At 36.4% G+C, this 12263-nt stretch overlaps 1 protein-coding gene across 20 annotated transcripts in view; it reads right to left on the bottom strand.

Moving 5' to 3' along the window:
* The window catches only part of MAP2 (microtubule associated protein 2), a 293705-nt gene that overhangs the window by 40741 nt on the left and 240701 nt on the right, over positions 1–12263 (bottom strand). For 12 of the 20 annotated variants that reach the window (XM_035710979.2, XM_035710992.2, XM_035710997.2 and 9 more), the window contains exon 8: positions 10983–11060. In XM_035710979.2, the coding sequence (XP_035566872.2) occupies positions 10983–11060 (78 nt within the window). Of the gene's footprint in view, positions 1–1169; positions 1416–10982; positions 11061–12263 lie in introns of all 20 variants that reach the window. The other 8 variants (XM_049106438.1, XM_049106440.1, XM_049106439.1 and 5 more) reach the window with 2 other exon arrangements.

Genomic DNA, 12263 nt, shown 5'->3' with positions numbered 1-12263 from the left:
ATGCCAGGACCAATTTTTTGAGCATTGAAAAGTTACTGGCATAATTTTTTAAGGAGTCATCTGAGATTAAATTTCAGGAATATAAATATTTGCTATTAACTTTATATGATATGACCTAAAAAATTGACAAGGCAATTTCTACCACAAATTCAAAATTCTTAATCCCGAATCATCAGTTGACCTTACGACAGATGTAAGAAAATCTGAATTATATTGTTAATACTGAGAGGTCATGTGAATACAAATTTTAAAAAGAGCCGATCTTTATAATATCTTTCTCTCCCTGGTCATGACCTCGTGATCGATGGTGAGGCACTAATTGTGGCTTCAGAGATACTTGATAGAAATTAAATGGCTCTTTATTTTTGTTTGTTCACCAATTCAAAAGGTTTCAGAGTCTCACTTGTGTTTTAAGGTCACAGGTATTTTGTTGTGGTCATTGGAGCTAAATGTAATTATCTGGAAAAAATTTGGGAAAAAATAATAAAATTCAGTCATCGCTCAAAGAGCAAGTGTATGGATCATCATTACCTTATATACTTGTGTGTCCTGTTGTAACAATAGAAAAGAAATACTTCATGAACTTCTAATAAAGGTTAGATGGATGAAAACTCAAGAGATATGATGATGGTCAAAGACGTTGGCTGCCATGGAGAAGAAATGGTATGAGAAGCATCAGCAGGAGCTTTTAGGAAAACCAAACCAGAATTCATCGAAGCATAAAAAATATAGCACATTGCGGTTGCAAACAAAAACAATTCTACCATTTAAGCCTCTATGTGCCAAAATCCGAGTCTACGATTTGAAAGAAAAGCATATGAATCGCTGTCCCAAAAATAAAAATAAAAATATACATGTATTAGCAATGTGGCTGGCAAACACTTGGAGATGGGAGGGGGGCGGACAAAAAGCTCACACAGCATCGTCAGCCTGGCTGCAAAGCGTGTTGTATCATGGCAAAGTAAAACCAACAATCAGCTGCAGCAGTGGAAGACCTAGCTGCCACACAGCACCTGTGCAAGCCACACTCTGCTCATTAAACCTACAACATCGGTCTCAGGATCATGAGAAGACCAAGCCATGGAATAGCATTGGAAAGGCATCAGGTTGGTAAGCTGCTGGAGAGATCATTTGCAACAGAACACATGCAAATCCTAAGAAAGACACACCTTCCCTGGCAGAGGAAGGGATTGTTACTTCTGGAGACACCTCGGTGACCTCTTTTACACTTTTCTCCTGTGGGGCCCCTGCTGGGGCACTCTCTTCAGGAGCTATGTGGGCCTCCACACTAGACTCCGCTGGGCCCTCACTGAGGCCCTGGGGTTGGTCTGAGGCCTTGGCAGCCCCGCACTCTTTCCCAGGAAGAGTGGCAGGTGTCTCTTCCTCAGCCATTGTTCCCTCTAGCGTTTCTTCTTCTTAGGGATGAAAAAGATGTTGACATCACGACCACAGAACAATACACGAAATGGCAGAAATACTATTCAAGGAACACTTTCAGCTCCATTACATCAACCTCACGAGAACCTCTTTTACTATTTGGATGAACAGATTAATATTCTAATGCAACGTGCATTATGTATTGCTTGGGAAATTATTCTATATAATCTGCTAATAATGATGCCTTTTACAGTCTCGTTAAAAGGCTATTTAGTTTAAAACTTGAGAGCTGAAAGGGTTTTATTGCTCTATTACCCTTAGTGGAAATGGCAGTAAGTTGCACACATGTAGGAAGCTTGCTGGAAATAAGAGATGGTGCTGCTGGATAACAGATGGTTATGAAAAGACAGATGCATTGATGTACTGAAAGAAACCTTTAAATTTGCTAGACATGTGCTGTTTTCTCCAATGCAGTAAGCCCCTACATATGAATTTCTGATTACTTTATTTAAAACATGCAAACTTTAGTAAAGAATCTTTTGGAATAAAAAACACCCAGCTTCAAAATGAGAGCCATCAACTACCCTAACAGTTTTCATGGAACCCACCAACACTATCTTATTTAGTATTCGGAGGCAAAAGTATTTAGTATTTAAAGTATTAAATTATATTTCGATATAATTTATGTATGTAATATTTTTAAGGCAAAAGACTTCCTCACTCAATTTATTTTATCTTCATTGCATTCCATGACATGGGAGACTATGAAAATTTCAAGGAGTAAGCAAAATATTTTGAAAAGCAAGGTCTGGGTAAAAGGTAATCTTACCATTGAAAAAAGTCTACCTCTGGGACACAGCTGTTACCATATTGCTTACACCCTTGAAATACCAATAATTAGTTCACGTATAGTTCCCCTTGATCCTGAATAAGAAAATGTGCCCATTACCTGGAAAGTCTTATTGTGCAATTCAAAACCAAACCACTGAGATAACTGAATGGCAACCAAACTGCCAAAATATCTTCCCAAAGGATGTATATCACGTGGAAAAATGTTAACAATTAAAATGTAAAATGCACACTTATGAAGGTCATGAATTATCGTGTTAATTTGCTTCTCATTTTGCACTTCAAATGCCAGTAAAATAAATCCCATTTTATTGCTTAAGAAATTAGAGGGAAATATATAAGCTGTTTTCTAGTTCTACAATTGAAAGGTTCTTATGAAACATTGTTTAAATGGCCTGGTGAGAAAGACTTCAGATGGAAAGGAAAGGGATTTTCTTTTGTAAAAGATATTAAAACTCCTAGGCAAGGGATGGGAGAAGAAAGGACTGCTTCATCTATTCCCCCCACCCCACCCCCATTTAGCACTCAGGGACTTTCATTTTTGTCATTTAGTTACATAAGTAACATTTAAAAAATTCAAACTCCAAATTATTATTAAGGCCATTTTTGTAATTACAGACGAGACTTCTACTATAGCTGCTTTACTAATGTCACCTTCTTGGGTAAAGTCTAATCAAGTCAATCAATTTATTTTCCAAATCCATGTAACCTTTTGGCTTTCCATTTCCTCATTTTGTATAAATCATGTTTATTTCTACTACACTCGTTTCTCATTCGAAATTCCCCATCTTTTTCTTAATTGTTATTAAGTTTACACTATTAGAAGGATTTATTTTTTTTACCATGGGTTATATTTCTCTTTTAGAGTGTCTGAGCCATTGGTGCTCTTTGTTTTCCAAAGGATCCTTGAAGATGTTTATTATCATGAATGTAGTTGGAAAGAATGAGTTTGTTCCCCATTGGCTTGGAACTATCTGCCCTTATGTTAAATACAGTCCTGTATGAAAATAAACTCTTCATGCACACAAGTGCACTTTTCTCTATTTGAAAATAAGCTCTTCACCTCCACAAAATGTGTTTTGGCTCTATTTTTGTTTTCCTTTACAAAGCTACCTAGTTAGAAAGAGGTAAATTTCGGCCCACTGCCCTCATCACGGCCAGTTATATACACTAGGGTCTGTTAGCTTTATGAGGCTGGAATGACAAAGGTTTTGGATCACTGCTTTCACTTTAGCCCAGGTATATTGATGTGAGCCAATATTTATTCACCTGGGGGGAGCCTCTGTAGTTTCTGTAGATGATTAAATGATTTGGAGAAATATATTCGTTCTGTAACATGCATTCTGCCCAACACAGATTCACGATCTTTCTCTTTTAAAGAGCTATCGTATTGACATGCTCCTAAAAATGCTTGATTCTATTTAAGTCTGGCCCTAGTAATATTCTGTATCCAAGGAGGAAAAAACTATATAGTACATAGAGGACTACATACAGAGTCCTCTTCTTCAGTTTGAGTTAAGAGGATATATCTTCCCCCACTGGTTTATTTTCAGGGAGCAGAAAGGAGTCATACTTTTACTGAACTCTTTTTGATTCCTTCCCCATCCCTTTCCCCTTTTTGGCGTTCTTTTCAGAAGCAATTATATAGAAAAGAAAATACCCATATGCCTCAAATGAGGTATTTGGCCAGACATCTAAACTATATAGGGACTTCACTTTCATATGGAAAAAACAGGCTCCTTTCCCTCCCACCCCACATCCGAAGGTACACTGAGTATGATGCATGTGGTCAAAGCTGCAGGCTGGGGAGGAGGAGCAAAAGGGGACCATGCTTGGTTCACCTTTCTCCTGGCCTAAGTGGGCCTCTGCACTCTGCGCTGGGACACTGGGGAGCACACTAGAGGTAGTCCATTGTGAGCTGAACAAAGGATGCTCATAGTACTCCTCATCGGAATTGGAAGGGTCATCATCAGGCACAGACACCGAGATGGAGGGGGCTAGGAGTCTACGCCTCTCCCCGCTGGTGGCAGGTTCGTGGCTGGGGAACCTGTGTAGAGGACCCACTTGATCCTCAGCCCCTTCATCTACAAACAGACACACAGGAAGAAACTGCAGGGAAAACTGGACAAGACAAACACAAGATCAGACGGACGAGACAAACACCTACACGAAGACATGACGGGTCACAGAGGTAGCACAGTGGGATGGAGGGGAATTAGCCAGACCAAGCTGATGGAGGATGGGAGGCAGTGAATGTTTCATGCATCAGTAGGCACTGAATTTACACTATCCCTTAGGTAACCTTGCCATTGATTTAGATAAATCAAAGGCACTAACACCCGTTACTGCATAATACAAATTATCTATACACTCCCCTCCAACAAGTCAGAATAACCAAAACGAAAAACAAACCAAAAAACCCCCACTGAAATAGAAACAAAGCATTACAGTACAGATACATTATTTGGAAGAAATTCTTTCAAGTAGACTCTTTTCATGCTTCTGTCAATATATTTATAAGTTAAAAAAGAAGAAAGGCGTTAGGACCTGATGCTTTACAATTATAAGGGAAAACAGTCCTGTATGAAGCACAACCTTAATTATCTAGGATGGTCACATAGTTAGCATTTTGGTTAATTTAAGTTTTTATTAATGACTTTTACCAGAAAACCATTTTTAATTCCAGGCCGGTTAAAAAAAATCTACAGTAGTGCATTCTTCTTCTGGTTAAGGAGAGCACAGTAGCCTAGCTCTTTCCTTGGGTGCCAAAGACTAGGGGCATCCTTTCGAACACTGGTTTTCATGGTTTTAAGAGAGTCCCTAATAATATAAACTCATTTTCTTTTCTTTTTCTTCTGAAAGCTGAAAAGAGATACAATTACCTGACAATTATTTCTACAGAGCTGGCTTCAGATTCACCAAGACTTTATTCTACGTGGTTTCATTTACACCTCTGGTTGTTTTTGTATTTCAAACCCTCGCCTCATATTTCTCATTGAAATGCTAACATAAATACTCTCATTTCTGTCTTTCCAGTGTCTTGGCTTAGAAATCTGTCTTATTTAAATATATCTCCTTAAATACACAAGGGTAGGTAAGTCTGCTTAGCACTTGGATTCTGGTATATTTCAATGAGCTTTAAGGATGATGGCAACAAACAATATTTGGCTTCTAATGTGGTACAGAAACTACATCTCGGGCCTATATAACAGGTTCCAGGATTTGCTAATCATTACGATTTATTTACTTATATTTAGAAATAATTTCCAAATTTCCTAACTTTCAATAATAAGAATTATTAAAATGTATTAAAAGTCCGTATATCCAATTTTTATTTCTATCAAAATTTAAGCAGGCAGATTATAGCATTTATTTGAAAATGTACTGTATCATTAGGGCATCTTATTTTCAGCAACCAAGTGCTAACAACCTGAAATAAATTTGAAATCGTAAAGATATGAAAATAATATCTTGTAGAGGGAATACTTTTAAACTCTTGAGCACATTATTTACTGATTGTTCCATGCTATTTTTTCCTGGATGGCTGCTCAGAACTTTTTCAGCCATCATGCTTATTATATCATGGGATAGCAGAAGCCTAAAATTACATTTGATATTCTTAGTTCCAATTCCGCACGATTTCTTAGCTGAGCAGATAATTGGCTGAGATCAGTCCTACAACACTGGCTGAATCATAAGCCCTGGGCTTGTCACGTGTCCTAGTCATTCATATTTCCTCCAGGACTCCTTGAGTCTCTAAACGCTTCATATATGCAAGTTACTTCCAAAACTTCCAATATGCTCAACAGATTGCATAGACAATAAGTGAAAATGGCACATTTTTCTCTCTGCTGTGAAACACCTTCTGGGGAGTAGAGCCAACTACAGTATAAAACTAAAGAATTTGAAGCTGAGAGCTGGTAGTTTAAAGGCAATACTCCTTGGATGCTATAACCTTTTGAAGATTTTGACTTCCTATTTCTTGTTTCCATTGCTCATTTTTGAAAGTGCCAAAATGTGAAAACAGCACAGAGTCTTGCTTCTGATCTGTAATATTTCAAAGAAACAGTATTTTCTATCCTGAAAACTTTTACTCTAAACAGAGAATGAGAAAAAAGAGCAAAAAAAACCTTTAAGGGCTGCAGTGGAAAGGAGCTTCTTTGTAGTATTTGTATGGCACTGAGCCAAGCAACTTCAAAAGAATGTCTGGCAAAGCCCAGTCTTGGTACTATGAGCTGTGTGTGCTCCAACTCTCTGCTTAGAATCTCTGAGCCTGAAGTCCATCTCTAGGCTCCAGGTAAGTTATACTAAGAGGATCACAGCTAGCTTGGTTCCAACAATAATGGCAGAAGAAATAGATCCTATTTGCTATAGAATCACGTATGGCATCTCAATGGGGGTGGTGGGATACACACTAATTATAAGTAATGAATTATTTATTTTGGTATGCTTTCCAAAAAAAGGAAATTGGTCTAGTACCTTGAACCAAAAAGAAACCTCTCATTGGAAGATCATTTCCCTTTCTTGACCCCACATTTAAGAACCCAGATAAGAGATGGCTTTAGGGACACGGTGGGGCTGTGATTGCAGGGTCTGAGATTTGAATTGGAATTCTGATTACTAGCCACAAATCCAGGGGCATGAAGTGGAAATGAATAATCATCTATCTCTGCAGGTTGCCAGGAGGGTTAAATGAGGAGATGTCTGAGAAAGTGCCAACTACAATGCTGGACTCCACGTATGTTAGCATCTTTGTCTTCAATTTGTCTTCAGACAAATTGTTATGTACTTCTGCTTTCCATTCATTGGATACATCAAATCTAGACTTGAGAGATTTATTAAAAGTGAAATCACTTCATAAGTTAGCTTTGTTATTGAAGGCCAGAATTCAATGTCATCCTTTTACTCATGCTTTGGGGGACTCTGCTTTCACCACAAAATATTCTATTTCATTTAATAAAGTGATATTTTAAAGGATAGGGTTGCTTTATGAACCTTGCACTTTGACATAGCTCTGTTGCGTAATGAGAACTTTTTAAAATGAAGCTTACCTGATTTCACTGGAGATATACATTTTCCCTAATTTATTTTCATACAATTTATTTCAGCATTTAACGAAATTTTTTTTTGAGTTAAAAATAAATTTAGAAGGCTGGCCACATAGAAGCCAGCCTTGGTTTGTCAGTCCCCTTCGGTACCAATGAGTAGTCATTCTTCCGAGAGATGGAGTCTCTTGGGGGTATCGGGGACTCAGTGAATTTGCCTGTCCTGGCATTACCGCTTCTGCCCCCTGCCCGGGGCAACTGGCTCTACTTACATTGTTCTCCACTCTCTCTAAGCCCTTTCCTATCTGCAGGCTTTTGACTGAGGACTTCTTAGTTTGCCAACGCTGTTTGCTCCCCAGAATGCTATGGAGGGAAGAATGCTTTCAGATTCATGGCATCACTGACACAGGAAAACACTACCCTAGGATTCTGGAGTAAATCTAAGAGGGCAGAAAGTTTCCTTGTTCTATTTTCAGATGATTCCATTGTTCTTGCAGGGCTTCCAAATCCTAATAGCTCAGTCCAAATGACAACTATTATGGTTAGGCCAAAAAGAAAAAGATTAATTTGAAAACATCACACCTAGTGCAGTATTGATTCGTTGTACCTGAGTTTCCTTTTAAGTATGCTACCTGTTTATGTTTTCCATCAAAATCTCTGTTTCCCAGAATAAGCACACAACCTGGGAGTTATTAATATCACATCAATTATAATAAATGATTATTCACAACTTACAGTAATTAACATCTCAAATTATTTTTGGTGGAAACATTCATGCTTCCCCTTTGGGAAAGAGCAGCTTTTAAAAATGTGTGATAATTAAAAAAAGTAATCATAGCCTCAAAATCATTGAATTACTCAATCCAAGAGCTCTCATATTTATGTAAATGGATTGGCAGTCACATGCCTCTAGGTTAAAGTTTCTTTCAGAGTATATTGAAGTAGGAAAAAAAAATCTCCTAGATAAAAAACCCACATGCTCCTTTCCCACCCAAACTGCTATGAGCTACACATTAATAGAATATTTCCTGGTCTTTGCAAGCCAATTGGTTTGAAGAATTGAAGAGTTGAATCTTGTGACTTTTCACTAATTTATTTTCTGATAAAATTAAAAAAAAAAGTTATACATGCTTTAAGAGTGGTCTAAAATAAGACAGGGGCTAGTATGATTAAGTAGATCCATATCTTTCACCTCTTGAGGAAATAATATTACTTGGCCTTTAAATTAATGAGGTAGCGTTTATAAAATACGTATTTTTCACATAATTAATTAAAAATGGTTATCTGTTTAAAAGCAAATCATTAGGCCTTCCTATAATTTAATGCTTTCTTCTGAAAAAATGGAAAATAAAATTCAATAAAATATAAGTTTAGGGGACGCCTGGGTGGCTCAGTGGTTAAGCGTCTGCCTTTGGTCCAGGGCGTGATCCTGGAGTCCCGGGACTGAATCCCACGTCGGGCTCCCTGCATGGAGCCTGTTTCTCCCTCTGCCTATGTCTCTGCCTCTCTCTTTCTGTGTCTCTCATGAATAAATAAATAAAATATTTAAGAAAAAATACAAGTTTGGTTTGAAAAATGTTAAGAATAAAATATCTTCAATCATCTTCAAAAGGAAGTAAGTTTAAATTTTCCCCAAATATACTCAAACAACACAGGGAAAGCACTCCCCCCAAATAAGGAAACAGTTACTATGGAAAATGTACCAAAATGTAAAAATTATTCTATGGTTTATTTATATTTTCATTATATCTATGATATCACCCACCAGAAAGCAGACTGGGTGAATTCCCAGGTAGATGGGTGGACCCTACTGCTCTTTCTGCTCCAACTCCCATGTAAGAGTTAATTAAGGGTAAATTACTTGACCTCCAGCCACACCCAGTGAACATCTTGGGTTAAGAAGATTCTCTGAAAGGCTTGAAGTAAGGGATTAGAAACATTTTTAATGACCTGAGGGAAGTACAGCTGTCATGGAAGGTTTCCCACTGCATTCCAAGTGAAATCAAGACTCTGAAACAAGGCGGGTACTGCTGACCCATAAACCCCTTTGCTACTCTACCCCTTTTTCACTACCCACGAGCCATGGGATGTCTCCAGTTCCTAGAACACTTTATGCTCTTGCCCACCTGAGTCCCGTTGCACATCCTGGTCTTCCTGCCCCAAATGACTATTCCCTCCATCTTTGCTTGACTAACTTTTCCTCATACTTCTGAGCCTAGCTCCTTACCATCCAATAAATTAAAATTTTCCTTGTTCTATCTTAAAGCCCTGTTCTTTTCCTTCCTAGTGCTAATCCAACTTGAAATTATTTATAAGCTAATTTATTGGCTTTCTGTTCTCCATCAGACTGCGTGTTCCTTATAAGCAGGGATTGTGTCTGTTTTGCTCACTAGCATATAGCTAGCATTTGAAAAACGCACTGTAGGTGCTCCATAGCTATGTGCCAATGAATGCATAAGGTCAAAAAATCTTTTAAATCTATAAACTAAAAGATCAAATCACATTTTTCAGGAAATTAACTAAAAATCATAACTGCCACTGATTATAGTCTCTAAATTTTCTTTTATTCTTTGGGATAATTTAGTTTGGTTAACATTATTTGAGGCAGTAGATTAGAAAAAAAAGGCCTCAATTTAAGAAAGAAAAAGCTCACTAAAAGAAGCTTAGGTGTATAAATCTGTGACGATAGTAAATTATGTTTATTGATAGTTCATAGTTCTGTAATTTAGAAAAATCTCTATTAGGAAGTCAAAGAATATTTTAAAAGAAACTAATTACAAAGTATAAAAATAGTCTTTTGTGATGTTCAATTTTTAACAGTAAAATAACTGCTAAAAGGGACAACAAATGAAAAAAATTAAGGAATAAAGTGGAATGATACTAAAATTCTGATTTTAGTATATGAAAACTAAATTATATTGAAACAACACTTTAGTTAAAGCTCTTCTCTGCCTTCTATAACTCAAACAATACACAAAAGTTAGCTGACTTAAGTCAGAAAACTAATAATAGTTCGTTTTTAAATAGTGCCTTTCAGCTCAGATTCTGAATCAAGATTCTTCAAAAGCATCCCTCTGTTTTATTAACAAGAACTGAAAAGCTGACATAGCATTCTATGTTGACTAAATGCATAAATATATTCATGGACAATAACAGGTCTCAGCAGGAAAGAAGCCACGATCTCAGCTTCCAGTTCACTGCTCTCAATATCAGATTCATTCACTGACTTCTTCATTTATTCATTAATATTTATTGAGAATTTGCTTACAGGCCAGACCCTAGGGAAGCCCTTGGCAGCCACAATAGTGAGCAAAACAGACAATTCCTGACAATATTTCCTTACGATTTTATCAATAAATTTAATTTTGTTCAGTCACTTAGAAGATTGGATTGTATCTTCTCTGTCAGAACATTTTATATTAATTAAGTGAACTGGTTTTCTGTAACTATTTTAGCAATTTAAACACAAAGTTATCTTCTCCTGTATCAAGCAGATATCTCCTTTTTTATTTACTATATTCCTCCTACTTCTGATTTTGTATAGATAAATGATGATACATTTAAGTAAAGTCTTTGTTTCTTCTTGGCTGTTTGAAACAGATCTCAAGCTGGGTCACATACTAACCCATACCAAGTCCACTGCTTATGAATTGATGCTAATTTACCCTTTATCAGAAGACAAACCTTTTCAAAAAGTCCAATGGGCCTTACCTTCTTCCACTGGGACAGTCTGTTCTGAGGCTGGTGATGGAGGTGGAGAAGGAGGCAGATTAGCTGTCTCTTCAGCTGCTAAAGATCAAATAGTGGAAAAATGAGATACAATTAATCCTGTTAGGTCATGAGTTGTGTAACAGCTCTGCCATCTGTAAAAAGGCCTCTTTATGAAATTTAGGAAAAGATTGAATAGTATGTTGCCCTTGACTTATTTTTTTGTTGTATTGCTTGATTCACATATCTTAAAAAACCTAAAAGGAAAGAGAAATATTTAATATTTTTTAAAAATTGTTTTATCTTCCCTATAAAAATGGATTAAAAATGCCTGTTAAATTTCTATCATTAATCCCACAAATGTGTCTGCTTGTTCAATTAATAAAATATTTTATTCTGGCCCTAATTGACTATATTCCAACACATAGGCAAGCGTTTTAATTTGGATTTAGCTTGACTGACTGAAAAAAAATATCAGAATTCTATATTGTTCAACTTCTTGATTTAGAAACAAATGTAACCTTCAATCACAGGATTATAGGTGATGTATTTTTTAAAAAATACAACAACATTTTGTCCACTGAGTGTAATGTCAAACTGTATTTCTGTATATATTCTCAGAAAAGAAAAATGAAGCTGTCACAGCCTAAGGCAACCTTCAAACAGAAACCATGTCCTAGTTGGAGTCAAGTAAACTTTTGGCCTTGGCATTATATGTGAAGAACCAAAGAGAAAATTTCTAAAAGATATAATTCATCCACAGTTAACTCTTTCTTCTTGAGCAACTCATTTGAAGGTAAGGGATTGCAAAAAGGAAATACTCATCATCAAGGCCAGTAGGAATTTTATTTGCTCTATTTTATAGAGCATGTATTTTTTACTCTCATAAAGCAGCTTTGGGATGACCGGTGGCTTCTTAGTTCCCTGACCCCATTGGTCTCTATATAACATATTTTAAGGCTTCAAAATTAAAAGAAAAAAAAAAAGAGGTGTTCTTTAAGGTATAGGAGTGAACCACAAACAGAAGTTTAATGTTTTGAATAAGATAATTTTCCCCCTATTTTAAGAGACAAATAAACCTTTATGATCTAAGGACATCTTACTGCAAATAATGAGTATTTATTATTCTGGAAGAGTAGAATTTTTGTTGCTTAATTTTTGAGTCATTTAAATTGCTTAAAGGAGTACTGACCAGAAAATCAAATATTAGACTGAGACAACTGAATATGTTCTATTTTTAGACTTTAAAGATTATATCTTTCTATGAATTAATTATATGAACAT

The sequence above is a fragment of the Canis lupus genome, chromosome 37 (genome assembly GCF_003254725.2).
Source record: "Canis lupus dingo isolate Sandy chromosome 37, ASM325472v2, whole genome shotgun sequence".
NCBI classification, from domain to species: domain Eukaryota; kingdom Metazoa; phylum Chordata; class Mammalia; order Carnivora; family Canidae; genus Canis; species Canis lupus.
This window is presented reverse-complemented; position numbering and strand designations above follow the sequence as displayed.